We start from the raw sequence: 25,022 nt of genomic DNA on the forward strand, positions 1-25,022 counted from the left end.
CCATCCTTTCTCTTCTATCATAGTCTAAGCTATTCCCTGTACACAACTCTTTTCTCTGCCACTCCCTTGCTCTGAGTTCCTGTTAGTAGGTCTGAAATTTATTTTCAAATATTTTGGCACAGTGTGATGTTATATACACATTAGTCATGTTAATCTACCCTGTACATGTAGACAGTTGATTTAACCAGGATTCCCACTTTCCAGAGGGTGAATTAGCATTTCAACAGAAGGTCCACATTCCAGGAATTCAGCGCTGTCCATCTTCCAGCAACACCAAAGACTTCCTTCCTTAGCATAATGGTGGTAAAATGGGCTCTCATGGGTGAAATCATAGGTATTTACGTCACGGGATTGGCTAAAGCATGCATTCTCAGTGGGAGACATATATTCCGCAAGTGGGCAAAATTTGTTTGGTTGAGGAGGGGTAAAAAAAGCTTGAAATATTGCAAGGGTTTCACGTTCTTCCAAAGCACAACCCTACCTGAAAACATCTTATGCCTTAGTATTTAATTTCTCTCAAGTTAAATTGACTTAAAAATTTCTCCTTTGGGTGTAGTAATGAAAAAATATGTGGAGGAACATCTGGCTAAAATATTTTAACACCCTGTACACCCTTGTAGGAATACAGAATATAGCCAATTCTCTGTCCTTTATTTTTAGGATCAGTGAGTATGTTAGCTCTAGGCTTGTCGTATGTGACCTTTATCATGTTGAGGTACATTCTTTCTATACCTAATATGCTGAGAGTTCTTATTATGAAAGGATGTTGAATTTTTCTCAAACGTTTTTTTCTGCCTCTGTTGAAATGATCATATAATTTTTATCTCTCATTCTGTTCATGCCCTGTGTCACATTTATTGATTTGCATATGTTGAACCATCCTTCCATCCCAGGGATAAATCCCACTTAATCATGTTGAGTCCTTTTAATGTGCCATTGAATTTGGTTCGCTAGCATTTTGTTGAGGATTTTTGCATCTATATGCATCAGGGATATTGACCTGTAATTTTCTTTTCTTGTAATGTTGCCTGGCTTTGATAGCAGGGTAATGCTGGCCACATAAAATGAGTTTCAAAGTGTTCCTTTCTCTTCAATTTTTTGGAAGTGTTTGAGAAGGACTGGTATTAATTTTTCTTTAAATATTTCGTAGAATTAACCTGTGAAGCCATCTAGCCCTGGGCTTTTACTTGTTGGGAGATTTTTGATTACTGATTTAATCTCCTTACTGGTAATTGGTATGTTCAGACTTTCTATTTCTTCCTGATTTTAGTCTTGATGGGTTGTATGCTTCTAAGAAGTTTTCTGTTTCTTCAAGGTTGTTCAGTGTGTTAGCATACAATTGTTCATAGTAGCCTCTTACGATCATTTGTATTTCTTTGATATTGGTTGTTATGCTTAATAGTGAAACGTTAAAAGGCTTTTCTCTAAGATCAGAAACAAGACAAGGATGTCCACTCTCACCACTTCTATTTAACATAGTACTGGAAGTCCTAGACAACAGTTAGGCCAAAGTAAATAAATAAATACATAAAAGGCATTCAAATTGGAAAGGAAGAAGTAAAATGATCCGTTTGCAGATGGCATGATTTTATATACAGAAAACCCTAAAGACGCCACCAAATAGCTGTTAGAACTAATAAATAAATTCAGTAAAGTTTCAGGATATAAAATGAGCACACAAAATCAGTTGCATTTCTATATACTAACAATGAACTATCTGAAAGAGAAACTAAGAAAGAAATCCCCCTTACAATGACATCAAAAACAACAAAATATTTAGAAATAAAATATTTTTAGTACCAATGCCCTAGATTTGATCCCTGAACTGTCCTGTATTCTACCTCTGATTCTAGGAATACTTGTTTGCCTGATGGAGGCATTGTTGCTACGTCCTGCCACTGGACACTGCATGGTCTGGCCCTGCCCACCTCTCTGAGCACATATGGTTTAAATCTCCCTCTCATTCCCTTAGCTTTAGCCCACTGACATTTCTCACCTGCGTTACCACACTTGCTCTTTGCTCTACCTGGAGGTCCACCTCCCAGAATATGCAATGCCCTCATCATTCCATTGTCTGATCAGAAGTTGCTTCTTCTTTTTTTTTTTTAAATTTATTTATTTATTTATTTATCTTTGGCTGTGTTGGGTCCCCGTTTCTGTGCGAGGGCTTTCTCCAGTTGCGGCAAGCGGGGGCCACTCTTCATCGCGGTGCGCGGGCGCCTCACCATCGTGGCCTCTCTTGTTGTGGAGCACAGGCTCCAGACGCGCAGGCTCAGTAATTGTGGCTCACGGGCCTAGTTGCTCCGCGGCATGTGGGATCTTCCCAGACCAGGGCTCGAACCTGTGTCCCCTGCACTAGCAGGCAGATTCTCAACCACTGCGCTGCCAGGGAAGCCCAGAAGTTGATTCTTTAGAGAGCCTTTCCCTAAGAAACTCAGCTACGGACTTCCTTAGTGGCGCAGTGGATAAGACTCCGTGCTCCCGACACAGGGGGCCCAGGTTCGGTCCCTGGTCAGGGAACTAGATCCCACTTGCATGCCACAACTAAGAGTTTGCATGCCACAACCAAGGAGCCCATGTGCCGCAATAAGACCCGGCACAACCAAATAAATAAATAAGTACTCTCAAAAATCTATAAACAAAGAAACAGCTAAAGTAGCCCCTTTCTAGGCACGCACCATTACACTAACTTGAATTATGGACTTCAACCCTCTTATCACTCTCTGAAACTGGCTTATCACCAACCAAAGCGTTTATTTCCTGATTTATTTCATTACTCTCTCTCCTCAACCTGACTGAAAGCTTCTGAAGTGTGGTAACCATTTCTGTCTATATCGGGGGTGCAGTGTCTGGCACCTACTAGGTACTAAGTACTTTATCATTTATTTGTTGAATAAATAAATGATAAAGTACTTTATGTGTACTGAAACTGGTTATGTTAATAGTGCCCCTTCAGCTGAATATTAAATAACTTCATCCCCCTCTTAAGCTTAATATTCACCTACAGATGCTCCTTTAGGCTAAGTCTTTTCTAGGCAAACTCTTGTTTCAGGAAGCAATTCTCTCTTGCAGGCTAGTTTTTCTGAAAATTATCACATCAAAACTTTTGTTTCTAAAGGCTTGTTTCAGTTAAAGGAGGGGACTTTCCCAGGTAGAAGCACCTAAGTGACTACTAAGAAAATGATTCTAAGGATTCTTATCTATCATATTTTCATTAGCCAGGTGCAGACAAATTGCACGGGGGTTGGGGGAAGGGGAGAATCTTTGAATTGACCCTAGAGATGACCAAATTTCCTAAAGGACTTTTGAAGAGGAAACTCTGAGTAGGCAGGCAGTATTTTCTAACACTCTTCTGATATGCAAATATCAGATATATTTGTTCAGAAGCCTTCAGGTGAGTGGTTGTTTGGGATATGCATCCCTGTTTAATTAAGGAACCCATTTCCTGGGACTGAGTAGACACTAGATGGGTATCTAAGTTTCAGAAAACCCCGGATGAAGTGACTGGAGCTATTGGCAGACAAGGTCAAAGTGTTTATACGCAAGGAGTTAAGTTTCTTCTTCTGGCTGCAGAGGAATGACAGACACCGTGTTTTGGTCTATTGAGATTTTTTTTTTCTTTTTCCAAACTTCCCCACCCAGAATTAACATGAATTTGGCACTGTCTTGACAGAAATTTCAAACAGAAAATTGTGATGGGTTTTGCATGCACGGAAAGGCTTGATATATGTTCTCCTCTGTTCAAGCAGGCAGGGTATATATTATGCTATTTAACGTAATTGAACTCTACTATTAAGAACCTTTATCAAAGAATGTACAAGATTTTCCCCCTGCTAGTAGCTTGCCAACCTCATACAGTCAGAGAAACCAGAATCTGCGAATGGGTGATGCATTTTGGAAGGAAATATAATCATAAGGTGAAACTGCCTGAACTGTGGAGGTTATTTTCTTAGACTGAAGGGGGAAAAGAGAATCCAGAAAAGGAGGAAAAAAGAAATTTGAGGGAGAGAAAAAGTGTGACTTTACAGTTCTGTATTCATAATATTTAGTGCGCACTCTAGCAAGTATTGCAAAAGTCTAAATTCCCTTGAAAATTAATCATGGGACTATAAATCCTAAAAGAGGGGAAGAGACCTATGCTGCTATGGATTGAATTGTGTTCCCCCAAATTCCTTTGTGGAAGTGCTAACCCCCAATGCAAACTATATTTGGAGATAGGGCGTTTAGGAGGTAAATAAGGTTAAATGAGGTCATAAGGGCGGTGGTCTACAGAACTGCTAAGAAGAGGAAGAGAGAGATATCTCCCTCTGAACACACACAAAGACGAGCTCATGCTAGCACATGGCGAGACAGTGGCCACCTACCAGCCAGAAAAAGAGGACTCACCAGAAGCCGATACCCCAATATCAAATTTTCAGCCTCCAAAACTGTGAGAAAATACATGTCTGCTGTTTAAGCCAGGGGTCCCCAACCCCTGGGCTGCAGGCGGGTACCAGTCCGCGGCCTGTTAGGAACCGGGCCGCACAGCAGGAGGTGAGCGGCGGGCGAGCGAGCGAAGCTTCATCTGCTTCTCCCCGTCGCTCCCCATTGCTCCCCATCGCTCGCATCACCGCCTGCACCATCTGCCCCATCCCGTCCATGGAAAAACTGCCTTCCACGAAACTGGTCCCTGGTGCCAAAAAGTTCAGGGACCGCTGGATTTTAAGCCACCCAATCTATGGTATTTTGATATGGCAGCCCAAGCTAAGACAGATTTCCCACCCTCCACTTCTCCTGGTGGGCTGATAGAAGTTGCTAAGCCCTGGATCATAAATGAGGCAGCTTTCTTTATAGAGCTTGAAAGACCAGGCTTCCCACTTAAAGAATGCAGTGCTCCTTCCAATGCTATGTGACATGGGTTACAGGGAGTAGTATTCACTTTTTATAAGTTATCCCTCTCGCACACACACACAAAGTGGTAAGATTAATACTAAGAATAGTATGGTATTTGGGAGACAATCTGACAATACCTATCAAAATGTAAAATACATATACAGAATGTAAAATACATATACAAAAAAATTGGGACAAAGGTCCCAATTACATTTCAAAGAGTTTATCCTTAAAAAATCCACTCACCTAAATGTGCAAAGATGGACACATAAGAATACTCACTGCCACATGGTCTGTAATAGAAAAATACTGGAAGCAGCTGAATTGTCCATCAGTAGAGCACTAGTTAAGTAAATTATGATATAGTCATAGGCTAGAGTATTGTACTACAGTGAAAAAGAATGGGACATTTGTATATATGTCTGTGCCCATCCTCAGTCTGTTCACCCTCACAAACCATCCCCCTGTTCTTCTCTGTATCACGGGAGAGCCCACCAGCTCATGCTGCATCCCATGTCTGCGGGTACCTGCCTGTGCTTGGCCAATGGAAAGCTCTTGAAGGAGATTCGAGGGGCAGTATTTCTGACTGCAACTCTGTCTCCATAGAGCTCAGATCCCACTGGACAGAGCCACTGTGGCTCCGGCTTCCTTCTGGTGAGACAAGCCCCCAACTCTTCCCTTTGACCCACCACGGTAGGGAGGTAATAGCTTCATGCTGTTGCTCACGTCTTGGTTGCCTCAGCATCCTGTCTGACTTCTCAGCGATTCTATAACCTGTGTAACCAGTTACATGTATTAAGTTCTCTCTTTTGAAGCCCTCAGACACAGTGCCGGTATGGAACAGAAACAGTGTCAAGTGGCGAAGCAACCTTTGGGACACTGTAGTGTATGCTCCTTTCTGCACGAAACAACAGGATATCTATCCATAAACATGTATTTGTGTATGATCTGAACAATCATCCAAAAATCATTCATAGTAGAAGCTTCTGTAAATGGGCAGTGAAGGTCTGAAGCAAAATGGAAATTTACCCTCCACTGTATATGTGTTAATACTATTTGAATTTTTACCATATGCAGGCATTTAAAAAAGCTTAAACTTAGTTAAGCTAATAAAAATACTTCTCAATTTATGCTGTGGTTTTTAGTTTAAGAGGGCTTTCTCTTGTATGACTATGTTTGGACCTATGACCCTGAGGCTGACAGGATGAAGGTCAGAGAATTTCCACCCCACAGAAGCTATAATGATCATGTCACTCCCGGGCTTAAACCCTCCAGGGCTTCCTATGGTTTTCTGGAGGAAGACTAGAATCAATTACACTTTGCAGCCTGACCACTGTCAGGCTGACCACTCGTCTCTGCAGCCTCTTCCAGCCTAGGCAGCACCTTGCTCTCCATGTACCAGCCATACTGGGCTTCTCCTAGTTCCTGGAAATTACAACTCTCTTCCTCTCACCTCGAGGTCCGCTGACACCCCGTCCTTCCTGCCCAAGGGCTATCTTCTCACTACTAGTTAACATACATGAGATGTGGCTTAAAATCATACTGGCTCAGTTGCTCCAACTGTGACTTATTTCTTTCCATGTATTTATATTTGTGTGATTGTTTGACTAATACCAGCTTTCAACGAAAGGGTTATTTTAATGAATGACTGACAATGCTGGAGTCACACTACCCTTGAGTGGGAAACCATAACTAGCCCTTACTGACCCCTGGCAGCACTTTCAGATCCTTAAGCAATGGGTGACTTACTCAAGCAGAAAGTGCTTGCCTTTCTGCACGTTATTTTGAAAGCAAGTACATGTCCATTTCTGTACAGAGTCTATAAAACCTTGAAAGTTAAATAGCTTTGTGTAGAACATTAATAGTTAAAATTGTGTTTGTTAATGAAGAAACGGGCAAACATTAACAAAAGAAAATCAATAGGTTAACTGCATATTTCTCCTCTTTTCTTTCTGTTCCTTCTCCTACAAGATCAGAAAAAGATTTAATAACAATGAAATAACAAGGAATATGTTCTTGTTCTTCTAGTTAATAACCTTTCCTCCACGTAACCTCAGAACTTGTATTTCCAGTTTTCAGGTGTGGGAGCCCAGGTGTAATATGTTCTAGACATTCAATCAGTCACTTCAGAGCCCACTGTGTGCGTGGTCTCCCAAAGGACCTAAGTCAATCCCTGTCTTGAGTTTCAGGCATTTCTGTTATAATGATGATTACAAATGGCCTCCTGTATCAGGTGCTTTGCTGCTATGCTAAAGAGTGGAAGTGTTTTCCTCCTGGGCTTCCCAATATTCAGGCACCATTTCTTTAAGCCATACAAATGGCTGAAACCGAAGCAAGGACCATCAGAAATACGTGCAGTGAAAATGCGTTTAACATGGGGCCAAACTCAAGAGTTCAGGGAGGAGAAGATGAGGGTTACCTGATTAGGTGTCACCTAGAAAGTCAGCATCACACGTCTCTGGTGCCCAGAAACAGAAGGTTAAATTTACCGGACACTCTGTTCAATGGCCCCTGCCAGTGAAGGATCTGTCACAGGAAGATGGATATAGTCTGTCTGCCAAGTGAATGTTCAGACTTTCCCACTTGGATTCAGTCCCGAATGCCCGGGTCCCTTCCAATCCAGGCTTAAGGTGAAGTCCAGCTTCTGAGTGTTCAGGGCCTGCTGCCCACTGTAGTGGGTCACATGGGAAGAGCCAGGGGGACCGGACAGATCGCTCCAAGAATATAACAAATGACGTGACGGATAACTCAGAGTGTCTGTTTCCTGGCGGTGGGTGATTAATAAACAGCCCACGGTCAGGCCCCGACATGCACAGTGGATACACAGACTATTCTGTGACTCTAGACAAATGGTGCCCCGGCTTTTCTCAAGATGACAGTGAATTACACTCCCTCCCACTCTCTCTCTCACACACACACACACACACACACACACACACACACACACATACACACACCACCACCACTATTACTATTATTTATCAAATAGTTACAGGGAGGCCAGACGCTGAGCTAAAAGTGTCAAGGAATATCACAGGAAAATATATGATTCCTGCCCTCAGGAGCTTGTAGTCTCGCCTTACCGTGTGCTTGTATAAATGTCTCTACGAGCACCTCGGATAAGAATGATGATAATAGCTAGAGTCAGTGAGCACTTACTACGTGCTAAACACTATGCTGAGTGATTTACACGTTTTATCCAATTTCATCCTCATAATAACCCTTATAATCCTCTGAGGATGGTATGATTTTTATCCTCACTATACTGATTAAGACACCAAACAGAAACACAAATAAGTTAGTTAAAACTTGCCCGGGGTCATAGAGCCAGGATGTAGTAGATCTGGGGTTCAAGTAGAGGAGTCAGTCTGGCTCTAAAGCCTGGTATCTTACTTACTCCCCGGGAACAATCAGAGCTGTAATTTAGTAAATATTTCCTATGGGCCAGGCACTGTGCTGAGTTATCTTACATGCATTCCTTTATTTAGTGCTCACAAGTAGTGATTAATCTCATTTATGGAATGCTTTTTAAAATACTTTCATTTGCTCCTTCCCACATTTCTGTAATAGCAGTACTGTTTTTATCTTACAGATGAGCAACCTGAGGCTTAGGCAGTCATAAAACTTTCCCAGGGTTAACACTGCGGGATTCAATCCTTGATCAGTTTTCTCCAAGGCTTGACTCCTGCACATTAGCGTTATATGACAGTTCAAGGAAAATGCCTTCAGATAGTATCCCAGACAAGCATTATCCTGAGAAAGACAGTAATACTGCCATTTATATAGTGCTTTATTACTAACACTCAAATTTACTTGAGTCCCATGGTCAGTCTAAGTGCTAGTAGCTCAGATTGTAGATGTCAAACTGAAGTTCAAAAGTTGAGGGGCAGGGCTTCCCTGGTGGCACACTGGTTAAGAATCCGCCTGCCAATGCAGGGGACACAGGTTCGAGGCCTGGTCCGGGAAGATCCCACATGCCTCGGAGCAACTAAGCCTGTGCGCCACAACTACTGAGCCTGTGCTCTAGAGTCTGCAAGCCACAACTGCTGAGCCCGTGTGCCTAGAGCCCGTGCTCCACAAGAGAAGCCACCGCAATGAGAAGCCCGCGCACTGCAATGAAGAGTAGCCCCCGCTCGCCGCAACTAGAGAAAGTCCCTGGGCAGCAACAAGGACTCAACGCAACCAAAATTAAAAATAAATAAAAATTTTAAAAATGAATAAAATCTATCTTTTAAAAAAAAAAGCTGAGGGGCAGGTCTAGAGTCATACCACTTTGTCCCCACTCCCTGACCTTCATTCATTCACTAGTTCACTTAAGAAACCACCATGCTCTGGAGAGAGAAAGCTGAATAAGATCTTCTGTCTTCTGTAATTCACAGTCAGAGCAGAAGAGCTGAATTCTTTCCCTCTAAATATTTTCTACTCTTGTCTATGGATCCACTTTGACCTCCTGGTGGAAAGATGTGGGTTTGAAAGGGCAGATACTCTGATCCCTGCTGGTAATACTTGCCCCTCGGGCCACTCTTCTGATTCTCTTCACCTTCCTCTCCTTGAACTCTGGTGAAAAGCAGAAATTGACCTTCTAAGGAGACAGAACTGAACACTTGGCCCTGTTGGGGAGACTGGCTCTGCAGTGGTTTTTCAGCATCCGCAAGCAAAGAGTTCTGGTAGCAACCTGAGAGCAAATCAGTAAACTGCAAGCCCTCAAAATGAGTCTACACTTTAGATGTCATCAGGTCCAACTTTCAGATAAGCAGCTGGTGGGAGTGGATGGGGGAGACAAGAACACTTCAGGAAAAGCACCAGACTTCCACCAACAGCTTGGGGGCGGTGGAAAGACCTCGAAGAGGCAACTCCAGAAGTTCAGTAGGTAGGACAAGAAGGTACCAATAACCCTTTGATGATGATGGTGTTGATGAAGAAAAGAGCGGCGAATGTATCCCCACAGCCTGCAAGGTGTTTCCTGCCCTAGGCAGGAAGTCTTCCTGGGCTGATTCTCTCTGGCTCTAACTACCCCAGGCAACAAACAGTGAATAGGAAAAAGCATGGGCTTTAGAACCAGACAAGTTAGAGGAGTTTCTTCACGTGTCTATGCAACCTTGGAGATTAATGATTGCAAACTCCCAGAGCAGTGCTCTGAGACAGTGCAGTGCGTGAATGAGAAGGTTTGTTATTGGAGGGCTCAGAAACCGCTGAGGAGAGGGTCAGACAAGAGTGGAATACAGTGTCTCGGACGCACTGCAGGCTGCGCCCGGATCTTGGCTGAATCTGACGCTCGGGGTGGAGGAGCCCAGCACAGCGGCTACCCAGCGTGCGCCCAGCCCTCCCACCGCCGGCCGCGGCTGCCAGGAGGCCGGCCGCTGGCGGGAAGGGGTCAGGAAACCTCAGAGCCGCGCGGAGACAGCAGCCGCCTTGTTCCGCAGCCCGGTGGCTTTTTTTTTTTTTTTTTCGCCTCCCAGGGGCCAGACATCCCCGTCCCAGCACCGCCCACCGCCACCCCCCACCGCGCCGTTTCTTTCCTTCCTGGCTCTGAAAGCGTTAACCCCGGACCCCAGCCCCACTCCCCCGCTCCCGCCCAAGGTTCCTAAAAAAGAAAGGTGCAAAGTTTGGTCCAGATAGGGAATGAATGATCAAAGCCAAGCCGATACTTCCTGTTGCCGGGACACTATATATAACGTGATGAGTGCACGGGCTTCAGAGACGCACCGGAGCGCTCACCCCGCAGCCGCCGCCTCCGAGCGCCTGAGGTTTCCCGGGGACCACAATGAACAAGTTGCTGTGCTGCGCGCTCGTGGTAAGTCCCTGGTCCGGGGACGCGGGCACCGGTGCCCCGGGCGCCGGGGGAGGCTTCTCGCCTCCCGGTCTCCCGACCTCCCCGAGGACTGATGGGGAAAAAGCTCGACTTGCTTCCTCTCCCGGGACAGATTTGGGGTCAGGTTGGAACAGGAGACCTCTTTCAAACTGACTGTGCTTCTCCTAGGGTGTCCCTTTACACTGGAAAGTTCCTGCTGGGTTTATGGAGAAGAGACGAGCTCTGGACCGTTTTTACTGGAATGAGTTTTATCCATTCTATTCATGGTCTTTCTTCATCTCAGATGGTTCATACCATCTTTGCTTAGCTAACCTGAGCGTCATTATCATCACCATCATTATTATTATTATCATTAGCAATAAAGTGGTCTCTTAGAATCAAGATAAGTTGGGAGATGTGAGTCTTCTTAAAACTACCGTAATTAGAATGAAGTTTGGATGCAGTGAATATGATATATCATTAGGCTCATTCCCCACTTAAGCAAATGCTATGGGAAATTTTGAATAAGTGGCACCAGAGAAAGGATCGCACATGCACACACATTCTTCACTGTGCAGTTTAACATTTTACTAACTTTTTATTATCAAAATGGGATATTTCAGTTCTCAATTTGAATGTAATGTGGAAAATATTGGTGAGATAATGTTAATTAGGTTCTAAAATATGTTTAAATAATTGAAGTTCAGCACTAAATAGAACTCAAAGTTATTTTACACATGCAATTTGGAAAAGAAGGAATCTCTGTAACTTTTAGCTTCTTTTTTTGTTTTTAATTTGGATTTTGACCAATCAAATTAATGAGATTTGTAAGTAGATTATTCTATGACCAATGGCTTATTTCCTTTATGTCACTAGAGTGTGGAATGCATTGAGACATGAATCAGACATTCATGAAAGGATAGGAAAATCCATATCTAAGCCACATATGTGTTTTGGAAGTTGTTGCAGTAACTGCATGAATATCAATGTCCAACCCACAAAGAGTGAATGGAAGGCTAGGAAGTCTTCCAATTAGTTCCTGGGATACACAAACATAAATAAGTAAATAAATAGCAAAGTCACTAAAGACAAGGTAGATTAACAGGAGTCCACACTTAAGTATGCTAATCTTATGCACCACTACATATAGTACCTACACGTGTGTGTGTGTGTGTGTGTATATATGTATATTATATAAAATAACTTCACTAATATGGATAGTATGCAGAGCTTTTTAAAAAGTGAAGCTTTATTAAAACAGGACACATATAGAGAATTGCACAAATCGTTAAGTGTCTGAGTTTCTCAAAGTGAACACTTGTGAGCCAGCACCCAGATCAAGCAACACCACATTACCAGCACCCTAGAAGCTTCCTGGGCTTTCTCCCTGTCACCACTACGGCTGTGGCCAGAGGAATCAGTACTCTGATTTCTAATGCCAGAGATGAGTTTTGCTTATATTTGAACTTTATATAAATGAACTTTATGTACTTTTTTGCATCTGTTTGCTTTCACTTAAGGTTCTACTGTGAGATCGTCTCCAGTGTTGGATGTACAAAAGCTCATCCATTTTCATTGCTGTGTAGTATTCCACTGTGTGGCTACACCACAAGTGACTTAATCATTCTAGTTTTTGGCTAGTATAAATAATTCTGCTATTAAAATGGGTACCCTTTTATTCTTCCTAGCCTTTTATATGCTGTCAAAGATTTAATTCATAATAAACATATTATCAGTAGCTTTTAAATTTTAGAATGTCCATTAAATAATATATATACTTAATAATAAGTGTTTCAAAATAATAAGTAGACAAATGTTTTGATATCTGGTCTGTATATGGATGAAGATATACATTTAGATAACACAGCATCTACTAATTGTAGATGATACAGCATTATCAGAAGAGAAACCTTTTATTGTGTCTTGAACACAGTAAATACTTTAAATAGGAATGATTTCCCTTTCCCTTTCTGTAGTTTCTGAGATTGACTTTATTTTATAAATAATTGAAAAACGATACTTTGTCCTTACACATGAAGAGTCCAAATGCCCTTCTGTAAACACCAAGATGTAGTTCTAAGAACTGGAAGCATTACAGCTATTTAGTCCTTTGTACCAGGCATGCCACTAGGCACTAGGGACAGAATGGAAAACATGGACACGATTTCTGTCCACATGGACCACACAGCCTAATGGGGAAAGTAGATATTGGACGTATAATAAGAATAACAAAAGGAGAAGTACTAGGTGACTGGGGAACATAAAAGATCTTGCCTTCCAGGACCTCATAAAGAAAGTTGTTGTGCAGTGGTTATGAGTTTGGTAACTTTGGATCAAAATTCAAATACTAGTACCACTGCTTACTTGATAAAAGATTGTGTGGCAATTTACATCTCTCTTGAGTTTTAGTTTTCTATAAAGTAGAGATAATAATATGCACACATGCAAGATAACCACATAAAGTTCCTGTTCCATATTAACACTAGCTTCCAGCCTTATGCTCACAGATAGCTGTAGGATGCTCTAGACCCAAGTGAATTATGTAAACAAAGTGCTGACGAAGCTCATAGGAGGGAGAGATGGCCACCAACTATGACCTTGAAGGAGCAACAGAATGTTTCACTGTTGGAGATAAAATCAAGGCATCCTGAATGTAAGAAGTGGAAGAAGGTAAAATTGTGAGGCAAAGTTACAATTCTAGATTCTTTTTGTGAAAGCAGAGGATATGCCTGTAAGCAAGCACTGAGGGGGTGTGGTCATTAGGACTAATGCCATAGTCATGGGCTTTCTGGAATGCTCACTGATGTAGCTAATTAGAGACCTACTCTGCAAGATGAGGTGGTCACATCACCAAGTCATTTCTTTCATGGTTGCTCAAGGAGACTCCCTAGACTGGGAACATCCCGGTCTAGGCCTAGATTTTAACTGGTGGCTGAAACGTCCCATCATGGAGGTCTAGAACCATCCACTGGCCTTCTCAAAGCTAAGCTCTGAATTAATGTGAGACACTAGGGTTTGGGGTTGGGGGGCGGGGTGAAGCACTGGGGGGCAGTAAATGTTTTTTCTCTGGACAACTGCCTGATGTATCGGTCCTCCTTTTGTTGTTGTTGTTTTGGTTTCCTTCCCCTCCCCCCGTGGTTGAGTATATCTGTCTAGCCTTTTTGTTTGTTTGTTTAAGAGAATGATAAATCTGAAGTTTTGGGGAGAATCTAACATATACTCAGTCCACAACAGTCCTGAACCTCTGTCCCTAGCAACCTTTCTGGCCTCTATCACCCATGAACCGTCAGCACAATTCCTAATTTCAATCTGGTCTTTAATTTTTACTTCTTAGGTTAAAACCACAGTTGTCAAATTCCACTGGTCAGGGAAGAAGGCTTTCCGTGCCAGATGTTTTATCCACTTAGTTCTAGAAGGAGAGCTATGGCAGTGTCTATCAAAGGGGCGCTAAGCACACACTCAAATATTCTTGCTCTCCTATCCACTAACTTGCCAGCTGGGTTTTGCTCTAAGCAACTCTCAGCGCCCCCGCCTGCATGTTCCCTTTTTGTGAAAGCTTTCTGTGAAAAGCATTATTTCCTTTTGCATCTCGTTGACCAGCAGTATTTCCTTTAGCCTGAGTTTCTCCTTTGCAGCCCCAAAAAAGAGGACTGGAAAGTATATTTCAGAGAAAGAGTAGTTTCGTAAAAAATTATGTTTGCATTATTCAGCGCCTTACCTAATGATGCTTGGCTACCCCTGATGTTGTTACTATGGAGCAGAGATGCCAACATTATCTGTGTACTTGAGTGTCTTACCCTGTAGAGCAGTAGTTCTCCATCAGATCAGACTTCTTCCATACACTTGTTAAAAAAACCCTTTGTAACAACTCCCTTGCTCTCCTGAAATGAAACTTAGAGCACATATATTGTACCTACATACAGAATTTTTAAAAAATCAATATACTGGCATAACTATACTATAAAGGAGAAATAAAAAGCAAGTCATTTATAATAAAATAAGCTTCACTAGAAGACTTAGTGAAGTAATGTTATATTAGCATCTTTACGTAGAATTGCCATGAACAGACTAGGAGGAACAAAGACGGGAGCACATGTGTCACATTGGTGTTCAAAACCATGATCAGTCCTGGCTTTGGTGCTGTGATTTTTTGAATGGAGAACAAATCTCGCTAAAGTTTTAAACAAAACAAAGTACAACCCTCTATCAAATTTTATGTTGTTAAATTCCTAGAAAATTCAATACGTATAAAAATCATGCAAAAACCACTTTATATGTATATACATATGTATACGTGTTTGTGTATATATATTTATATATATTTACATATGTGTATATATGTGTGTGTGTGTGTGTATAAATATATAAAATGGAGTTTGAATCCAGGCTCATATAATGATAAATAGGTTTGTTTGTTTTTTTTAACTTAGATCACTTATATCAGTCAATAGGACATTTGAAAGTATGTGGGACATGGGATTATTCTTGATCGTTGGGGACATTTAGCAGCACATAGAAACTGTGACAATAGAAATCACCCACAAATTTCCAGAACTTCTAGGGGATAGTACTACACCTGTGGTAAACAAAATATGAGCTCTTTGCAAACATAAATTTTCATCTGATTCATATTTACAGCCCCCAGGTCTGCACAGTGCCTGACACTAAATGTGTGTTTGCTGAGTCAAAGGACGTATGGTGAGATTTGCTGGGGTGTTTGTATAACCTACCAGCAATTTCCATGGATATCCCAACAGAATGTAGCTTACTGTCAGAGATCTAACATTTTAATGTTAGCTTTGATCTATTTCAAAATATAAATATAACACCTTACCCACCTGACCAGTATTTTAAATATTCTTTTGTCCATTTCTACTCTGAAGATACATACCATTACCGTCGTGGAGGTCCATTCTTAAGAGAGCAACAAAAATGAACCAGATTTATATGTATACCCTTGCAGGTGCTACCTAACCTCAGCTGAATCCCCTTTTTGATCTTCCCATCAAGTGTTCATTCTTGGTTTGATAAATTTGATACATTCGTAAAATATCCCAATGGAGATGTCAAATAGGCATTTGGGTTCAAAAAAGTTCAGAGCACAGGGGAAGCCTACACTTGAGATAAGAAAATCTGGGTCATGAGCATAGAATGGGTTTTTTGTTTGTTTGTTTGTTTGTTTTTTCTGTTTGTTTGTTTTTATGCCATAGGGAAGGATATTTCACAGGGCAAGAGAGGAAAGGAGGAAGCAGCTCCAGAGTACATTTCTGATATTGATAGTCAGGTAAACAAAATGCAAATATGAACAGTAATAGCAGCCATGTTTAGAAAAGAAAACAAAAATCAAAATAAAACTTAGCAACCCACAAGAGCAGGAACTAGTCAATCAGAAATCCTAGCAACATCTGTAAACTATCTATGCAAGAAGAAAGAGTGAGGTATAGCCAACTTGAAATACACACGGTATTTTTATGTGACATGTAATTAGTTTTTGGAACTCACTACCACAGAATATTTATTTTGGGGTAACTAGCATAGAAAGTCTAAAAAAAGAATTCTTTTAGACAGTTGTAGGGATAAGAATAGTGTTACAACACATTAGGTAAGAAGCTGTGTGGTACCCGCTCCCTCTCACTTTTACCTGGCCTTGCTAAATGAATGTTCCAAAGGCCAGAACAGTCTACAGACACACTAAAATGGTTTCTCTCAACTACAAGGTGACATAACTTTCCAGGTGCTTGGGTAGGTTTTTTTTTTCACCCCAATTTCTCAGAAGCACCTGAATCAGCCAGACCATAAATGGATAGAGGATGCAGGAGGAAATGAAAGGTCATTTCTGAAGGTCATACTTCCAAAAAAGTAGTGTGCTCCAAAAAGCCCTGATTTATTACTTTCTTACTGGGATTTAAAAAAAGATCCATCTCTTTAGTGTTATAGTTTTAATACTGTGAAAACATTGTTTAATTTCCTTGAAGCATCTTCTTTAAAACTAAAAACTACTGCCTTAGGATTTTCACTACAATTTAGTCTGCACCTTGGAAGCATTTTCTATAAGAGCCCCTTAAATAATCAACTTTAAAGTAGGAAAATCTGTGTCAAGATGAATTTAGATTTAAAACAAGATAGTAATTCATCTAAGCTTTGTGACCGCCTTTAGTAAATTCAGTTTTCTTCTCTGGTCTTTGATCCCCAAATCTCCCTTGCCATGTAATGGTACTTTCTTGTTCAAAAAAACTATTTTATTCTTAGAAAATATGGATATCGAGACCTTATTCTTTAGAAAGCCCCCCTCCACCATCAGGTGGCATCACCACCAACACCAACACCAACAAAAGTAACTTAGGAATTCATTTGTGAGGTGTAATGACAGTAAGAGCTCTACAACAGCAGACAAGAAGCAAGGGATCTTATTTCTCAGTTTTGCCTTAGACTCTGAGGTCCAGTCAGTGACTTCACTTCTCTGAGTCTTACTTTGTTCATCTCTAAAATAGGGGTGTTGGACCAGGTGATGTGTGGAAGGTCTGCTTTAGTTTTAAGCCTTTGTCATTAAAAAATGAATCAAAAATTTTTAGTATATACTAGCTAATATTCCAGACATACAAAAATTAAATGGACTTAGTTATCTATGAAAAAAGTATACCAAAGAAATATTTTTAAAAAATCTATTTTGTTGCAATTGTCAAAGTTTCTTCTGCCCAATTGGTTTCATTTATAAGAAATTCTGTTTAAGTCAATGAGATCACAAGAGGAAGCAGCTTTTGAAATGTCTCCTGCTTTTAAGTAGCAAGACTTCTGGGCTTTAGGATCACAGAATATTCTTTTAAACCAAAAACTATTTTTTCATTCTGAAACAAGTCCTTTTTGTCTTCAGCGAGCATAGAAGCCATTAATGTGTGTATTTTCATATCCCACATAGTTAGAAGCCAGGTCCGAGACATACCCTCAGGATTTACTAAAGCGGTATAATTACGGTCACCAGCAATCTCCTTAGACTCCTTTTGAGCAGAGTTTTCAATCTGTATTCACAAGGAAGTACTTGACAACTGCATACTGCTCTTTGGAATAAGTGTCAAACATTCAGGTGAAATAAGCATGATAATGGGTGGGTTGGCATGACCATTAAATACTGCACTGGAACTCTACATGGGCTGTTAGACACATCCCTCTGCTCCCACACTGTTTCCTGTCTCTTCTAACACCCAGTAAAAAGGAAAAAAATCAACTAGATTGTGCTAAAATAAAGGTCAACTAGAAAGTGCGAGTGATGGTTATTGAACAATGATGTAGTCGTTAGTGCCGTCTGTAAACATTTTCCATTCTCCTCCCTTCCAGAAACATGGTAAGATTGTACTTCTTAGTTTTCTCTGGGGAGGAAGGGGGTAGGGGTGTGAATAGTTCTGGCAATGACTTGTGAGTGTAAATGATAGACGTCACTTCCACATAGGAGCACTTAATTGCCCGTATATGACCCCCCACATTTTTTTCTCTTTCCCTCTTTCACAGCAAACCAACCATGTTCCAGATATTAATTTCTATATCATCCTAGGTCCTGGACAGAGGGCAATGCTAACAGCCTTCATTTTCACAAAAATCCTCTAATGCGGAGATTGGTATCTATTTTACAGGCAAGGAAACTGAGGTTCAGAGAAGTTAAGTAATTTTCCCTAAGGTGACCTGGCTGAGAAGTTTTTTCTGTCCTGTAGGAGCTTACATCTAGCAGCTGAGTCCAGTGAAAAATACCCATAAAGCAGAGCAAAGCTCCTGGGTTCCTTCAACCAGAGTTCTCTTCTCTGCCGGGTTTAAGAATGTCCTGGGATGCGGCTCAGAGTCATATCCTTGGTCAAAGTGATTGCAATGTATTTTTTCATCCTTTTTTCAGCTCCTCCTTCAGCTGGAGGGGGTCACCATATTTTTGTCTTTGTTTTTTCTGTAGAAATTAAATGTCCTGCCCTCCTTACTGGACTTGAATTCTAAGTCCAGACCCATTAGGGCATAGAGCATGAGGCAAACACTTTATATTTTAGCTCCTTATTAGAAAAGTGCAATCCTAGGGAAGCAAGAGCGGGCGAAAGAAGAGTAAGCAAAAAAGGAAGGAAGGCAACTTCAAGGGGGTGCATCACTGAGAAGCCGCTGCTTAGTATAAAGTGCAACTGATTGCTCAGTCTCACAAGACCATCTTCCAGAGAGGCTGTGTGAACTACTGCATTCCAGGACAGAAGAGAGAGAAGAATTTATTCACAGGGATAAATGATAGATAGATATAGATAGATAGATAGATAGATGACAGATAGATAGGGGATGGGATGGCATGGATGGATGTATGGACGGATAGACAAAATATAGATCTTACTGAATTTTACATTGTGTCATAGGTGATCATTTATATGCCCATCTCCTTCGTAATACTGCAGGTTCCCAGGGGGAATAGTCAATTGTTAAAGGCTTAGGTTCAGACAAGATTGGATTTGAATCCCAGCTCAGATGTGTACTAGCTCTGTGACTTTTGACAAGTCACTCAACTTCTCTGAGACTGTTTCTTCATCTATAAAATGGGGTTAATACTATCACCTCAGAGGTGGTTGGAGGGGATGGATGACAATAGCATGTGAAGAAAGGGCTCAGTATAGAGCCTACTATGTAATGATGTTATAATATACTATGTTATTATTATTCAGCATATCACCCAGGGCTTCCAGTTTGATGTTTTGCATGTTGTAGGCACAAGATAAATGTCTACATGTTTAAATCACATCCTGTTTTATTCCATTTCCATTTCTAGTTTCTATTCCATTTCATAACCACCATGGCTGTTTTTTTCTAACTTTCTCTCACCAGCTGCCCTTGACCATATATTGATTGGGCTTCCATCTAGATCATTAGCAACCAGACTGACTCATAGGATGATGTGAGCAATGTATTATCTTTGAGGAAAGGTAGATATAAAATGGAATTTAAAAATTGATGTTCAAAAATATCAACATACTGAAATGTATTGCCCATTCTGAGCTCAAAATGCCAGGGACTGTAGCGAGAAAACTGAACTAGTGATATCACCCTTGTGCTTGTCAAGTGGGTCTGAATGGACATAATTATAAGGAAAATTGCAACCAGCCCTGCTGTTGAGTTGAAATTTTCAGAATTGATGCTATATCTCAAATCTGGTGATTAATAGAAGTCCAAGAGAAGAAATATTAAGATCTGAGATCCAAAATGTGGGAGATTTCTACACATCTCCCTCGGGAAGTTTGAAGTGTTTACCTGCATTACAAGTTCTTTTGTCTTAGGGAGTATCTCATTTATTTGTTAATCTATCAAATGTTAATTATCTGTAAAACTCCTCTGAAGCAGCACAAGCCTCCTAAGCAAATCTGTTCTGACAATTCTGGTTGATTCCAAACATAAACAAGGTACTGCTAATTAATTTAAAAAGCCTCCAAACAACTAAAGGAAACTTCTTGAGGGGAACCAAAAAAAACGCATTTAAAGTTAAGTTTTACCTGGAGACAGTTCTTCAGCCCCAAGGGAAGCGAAAGAATGTAAAATTTGGCCCAGTGATTCATCTAATAAATCATAATTGCTTGTGTTTCCTTTCTCCTGTTTACCTAGCAAAAGCTGTTGGCAGCAAATCAGTTCCTAGTAGATGAACAGATTTAACGCATTTGCTCTACATCCTTACCTAGAGACCTAATCCTGGCTATTGTGGAAATTATTAAGCAGTGGTAGACCCTCAGGTGGGGAACTGGCAGCAGGAGATAAACCTCTCAAATAAGCTACCCGCTTTTTTACACATTTACGTTTAAAATAGAAGCTAAATACAAATGGAACAGTACATGCAAAATGCCAAGCAAAATGAAAGATGCTTAAAAAAAATCTTCCTTTAAGCAAATTCTGTCATCACTCTCATTTTACAGACGAGAAAACTGCAGATTTTGTGCTTGTCCTTGAAAATTTATCCTGTACATGGAGGATATCTGTGTTATCTGTGTCTGTAGAATCACCAGTAATCCTAATGACACATAGTAGGTACTCAATATCTACTGAATTGAATAAAATTAAAATAGATATATTGAATACTTGCTATGTATAAGCACCATGCTAAGCATTTAAGGTGTATGGAAACAAATCCTTTTCTATCTGAGCCCTCTAAGCAAATCTGTGGAACTGCCTTGAAATATTTTACTTAGACCAAGCAAGTGATACAAGTTGGGAAGATACTGAAACTGATTTTAAAAACAAGTCAGAGATGCTTTTCCTGGAGATGATTAAGAATAGGATAGATAATCGACTTATGGCATATTTTAGGTGTGTTACTCCCTACTGAACAAGAAACTTCAAAGTGTCTCCTAAAATGAGTCTGATTCAAAATGTCCCCCATTTCCCACCTCTTATGTAAGTAGCATATGTAATAATGACTCATTCTTGTCTGGAATCTTATTCTTTACCAAGTTTATTTGTGTCCCTTTACTAATTTTAAAACAATTGTATAGGGATAGATAAAATAAGGATTATTCTCATTTTAGAGGTAAGATAACGGCCAAGGGTTATTAAGCTGGTGGTCGAACTGAGCTTGGAACCCTGGTATGCAGGTTTCCAGCTAAAAGTGCTCCTGTTAATTCACATCAATCTAATGGATCTAACAGCTGTATGCTTTTTAGATATTATTATACATTATCCATTTAGCATTCTTCTTGAAACTTTCTGTGATATCCCTACTTTTTTTTCCCCTCCTCTTTTTCATCCCATCTTGCAAATGTTTGTAGGTTCCAAAGGTTAACATTTTAATCTTTTTTTGCTTATGTACAATATCCTTGGGTAATGCCATCCTATTCTCTGTTTCTAGAGCCATTCATGTGTTCATGACCCTGAAATCTGTGTCTTCAGCTGCGTTTCTATCCTGAATACCCAGTACATGTAGTTAAGTGTCTACTCGACATCATCACTTGAGTCTCATAGTTGGAAGATCCAAAACTAAATTCCTTGTCTTCCTCCATAACTGTTTCCTCCTCCTGCTGTTGGTAATTAACGGCAACAGCACATATCTAGTAGTCAGAATTCATGGGCATGTTCTCTGTTTGCTCTTTCTAGTACCTCCCTCCCCATGCAATCAGCTAATATATCATACCTATCCCTTCCTCTCCTCCTTACCACTGTCTAATGTCAGCGTCTCCTCATTTCTGACCTGTTTCTCTACTGAGCCTTTTCTTGATCCTCTTTTTCCTCTGTTTTACCTCCAATTGTTTTGCAGTGATTTATGAGTCTTTTACATCAGCCTAGGCTTTTGGATGAATGTTCTAGCAAACAGGAACATTAACTTATTCAACCCCATTGCTTAACAATATTTCCAGAGCATAGTAATTGTTTCAATAAGTGTTCACTGAATGAATGAATAGATAAATTATTTAAGGAATGGAGGAAATAGGAAAGAAGTTACTACACTATAAGACTATAGAAAGTCAAGTAAACTAACCTTCATAGGAAAAGAGGTTTTTTTTTTTTAAAAAATAAGCTTTATAGTTTATACTACAAGAGATCTTTAGGAAACTCACCATGATATATATCCTGAATGTTTCCTTTCTTGGCTAAGATGAACTGTAAAATACTATGGTTTCCAAACTGACCAGAAGTTTAGCTAACTCTGGATAGTCCTCAAATAGTTTTCTGCGGCAAAGATCATGACGAGGGATCACAAAAGGAACTCCCAAACCAAGTAGTTATTTCAAGCTTTGTGTGGGCTCCTTTTAATGAATTTTCCATAAACGGAAACCCACTGGGTCACTCATGGTTCTGCATACCAGAGAGAGCAAGCCCAGTGGTATGCGACTGGCTGTATTGCATCATGCAAAAATAAATTTGCTGGAGGAAGTGTGTTCTTGTGTCCTTTAAGGAGAAGCACATACTGGTAGCCTGCTGTAGTGAAATCACTTGTCATCTAAGAAATTTCCATCTCAGTAACTTTGGACAAGAGCTAGTCTTAGCACAAAGAAAGAAAAATCATCATCAGTTCATCTAGACTTTGGGAAGGCTTTGGTTGATCTTCTCACTTTCGTGATCTCCTAACACTATGCTCTCGAATCTGAATGAAAAGTTAGCATTTTAGGGCTTACTTTTGGACTATGCATGAAGGCTACAGCATAAGTTAGAGCATTTAGTAAATGTCAAAGGATTTGGCCAAACAAGAGTATTCTATGGCACGTGCTCTGGGTTTTAATTCTGCCTCTACTAATTAACTGTGACCTGGGATGGTTGGTCATTCTAAGACTCATTTTGTAGCTTGTGGAGACTTAATGATGATAATGGTAGAACATCATAAAGTAGGTACCAACCAATGTGTTATAAAGATTATTTTTTAGTTCACCGCCTGGCACAGAGATTTAATGTGTGTTTGTTAGAATGGAATAGACAAAACAGAATTCTACCTTCATATTGCCCATTTTTCTTTCCACTACCATATGACTCCTAAATATGGGGAATTTTGTTAGAAATTTTCTGTTTGGGACTAAGAGTTATGTGATTAATTGAAAGATCAGTTAAAGCATTTAATAATAAAAATTACATACCTATATCTTAAATATTTTATTTTGACTTAAAACATTTAAATAAACATTCAATCACCTGTATTTTGAGATACAGTCAAGGCCTTTCTTAGAATCTCTGTTGGCTACCTGGAGTCCCACGCTGTCTTTCTTACAAAACCCTCATCTAAAATGTATTGCCCATCCATTTCAGTTTTGGAACTTAAAGACATTTTTGAAATAAATTGATCATATAATCCTTCTGGATGTTTTCCCCATTTTGTTTTTGCAGTTGTCTCAGCTACCTCAAATTCTATGGTAGGGTTTTGTTGTTGTTGTTTTGTTTTTCCATGCCTCATCTTTATCAAGTCATCCCCCAAGCATTCAATTTACTTTTCATAGAAAAATAATTTTTTCACGCCCATGTTTACTGGTTTACATAATATCTGAGTCTCCTAACTATAGTTACAACTACAGCATATATAGACACATACATACAATGAGCATCAACAGAGTCAGCAGCAAACATACAACTGACTTTTTTTTAAGAGAGCAAATGGGAGTTGGAATGCTAAAGGAGAAGGCATGGCTAAGAATTCAGCGTGCTGGGGCAGCCCTTGGTTTTACAGAGGAATGGAAGGCATGGGTGAATCTGAGAACTGGAGGTTGATAAGAGAGTTCTGCAGTATAGGTGTACCTTGGAGATATTGTGGGTTCGATTCCAGACCACCACAATCAAAGGAATACCACAATAAAGCACATCACATGAATCTTTTGGTTTCCCAGTGCATATAAAAGTTATGTTTACACTATACTGTAGCCTATTAAGTGTGCAATGGCATTATGTCTACAAAACAATGTATATACCCTAATTGAAAAGTACTTTATTGTCAAAAAATGCTGTCATCTGAGCCTTCAGTAGGTCGTAATCTTTTTGCAATAATAACATTAAAGATCACTGATCACAGGGAAGCCCCTGGCGGTCCAGTGGTTAAGGCTCTGTGCTTACACTGCAGCGGCACGAGTTCCATCCCTGGTGGGGGAACTACGATCTCACATGCCACGTGGCACGGCCAGGGGAAAAAGAAAAAGATCACTGATCACAGATCACCACAGCAAAGAGAATGATAATGAAAAAGTTTGAAACATTGCAAGCATTACCCAAATGTGACACAGAGACACAAAGTGAGCAAACGCTGTTGGGAAAATGGCGCCAATGGACGTTCAACACAGGGTTGCCACAAACGTTCAGTTGTAAAAAACGCATATATTGTGCTGTGAAGCGCAGTAAATCAAAGCACAGTAAAGCAAAATATTGTCAAAAGGGGTTTTACAAATAAAAGAGTGGAACAAGAAGTAGGAGGAGGGGTTAGAGCAAAACATTTGTTTCCAAGTTCATTGGCTACTTAAACTCTGTCAATATTACAGTGATAGAAAGAAAAATGGTAGAGCCAGAAAATGCTTCAGAGAACAACTAATTCAGCCCACCCATCACCTTCACCCACGACCATCACCTGCTAATATTTGATAGATGAGGAAAGATGGTTGGGTTTGAAAGAGAACATTCTTTAACACAGTCCAACATAAAAGAAAAATGGAAGGTGAGGAGAGGGACAAAGCTACTATAGATGGAGCCTGAACTGTCCTTTCAAGAAAAGAGACATGGGGGGCTTCAGGAAGGATTCCTGGACTGGTGGGAAACACTAGATTAGAGGACTTTTGGATTCCCTTCAAGGATTAGGGGTCTACACCAGAGGATGGACGGATAGGGAATGGGGAGAGGAAGAAAGAAAAAATGGAGAGAAAATACCATTTAATTTTTCTCTAAAAATCAAGCATAACCCAAA

The 25,022-nt window shown here is 40.4% G+C and overlaps 2 protein-coding genes across 7 annotated transcripts in view; one reads left to right on the top strand and one right to left on the bottom strand.

Moving 5' to 3' along the window:
• Positions 1-25,022, bottom strand: part of COLEC10 (collectin subfamily member 10) — a 184,270-nt gene that overhangs the window by 149,281 nt on the left and 9,967 nt on the right. The gene's annotated exons all lie outside the window — the stretch shown is intronic.
• Positions 10,002-25,022, top strand: part of TNFRSF11B (TNF receptor superfamily member 11b) — a 28,161-nt gene continuing 13,140 nt past the window's right edge. The window contains exon 1 of the mRNA XM_082364407.1: positions 10,002-10,666. Coding sequence (XP_082220533.1) covers positions 10,637-10,666 — 30 coding nt within the window. The 5' untranslated portion in view covers positions 10,002-10,636. The remainder of the gene's footprint in view (positions 10,667-25,022) is intronic.

The sequence above is a fragment of the Balaenoptera borealis genome (genome assembly GCF_965194805.1).
Source record: "Balaenoptera borealis genome assembly, chromosome: 17".
Classification (NCBI taxonomy): Eukaryota; Metazoa; Chordata; class Mammalia; order Artiodactyla; family Balaenopteridae; genus Balaenoptera; species Balaenoptera borealis.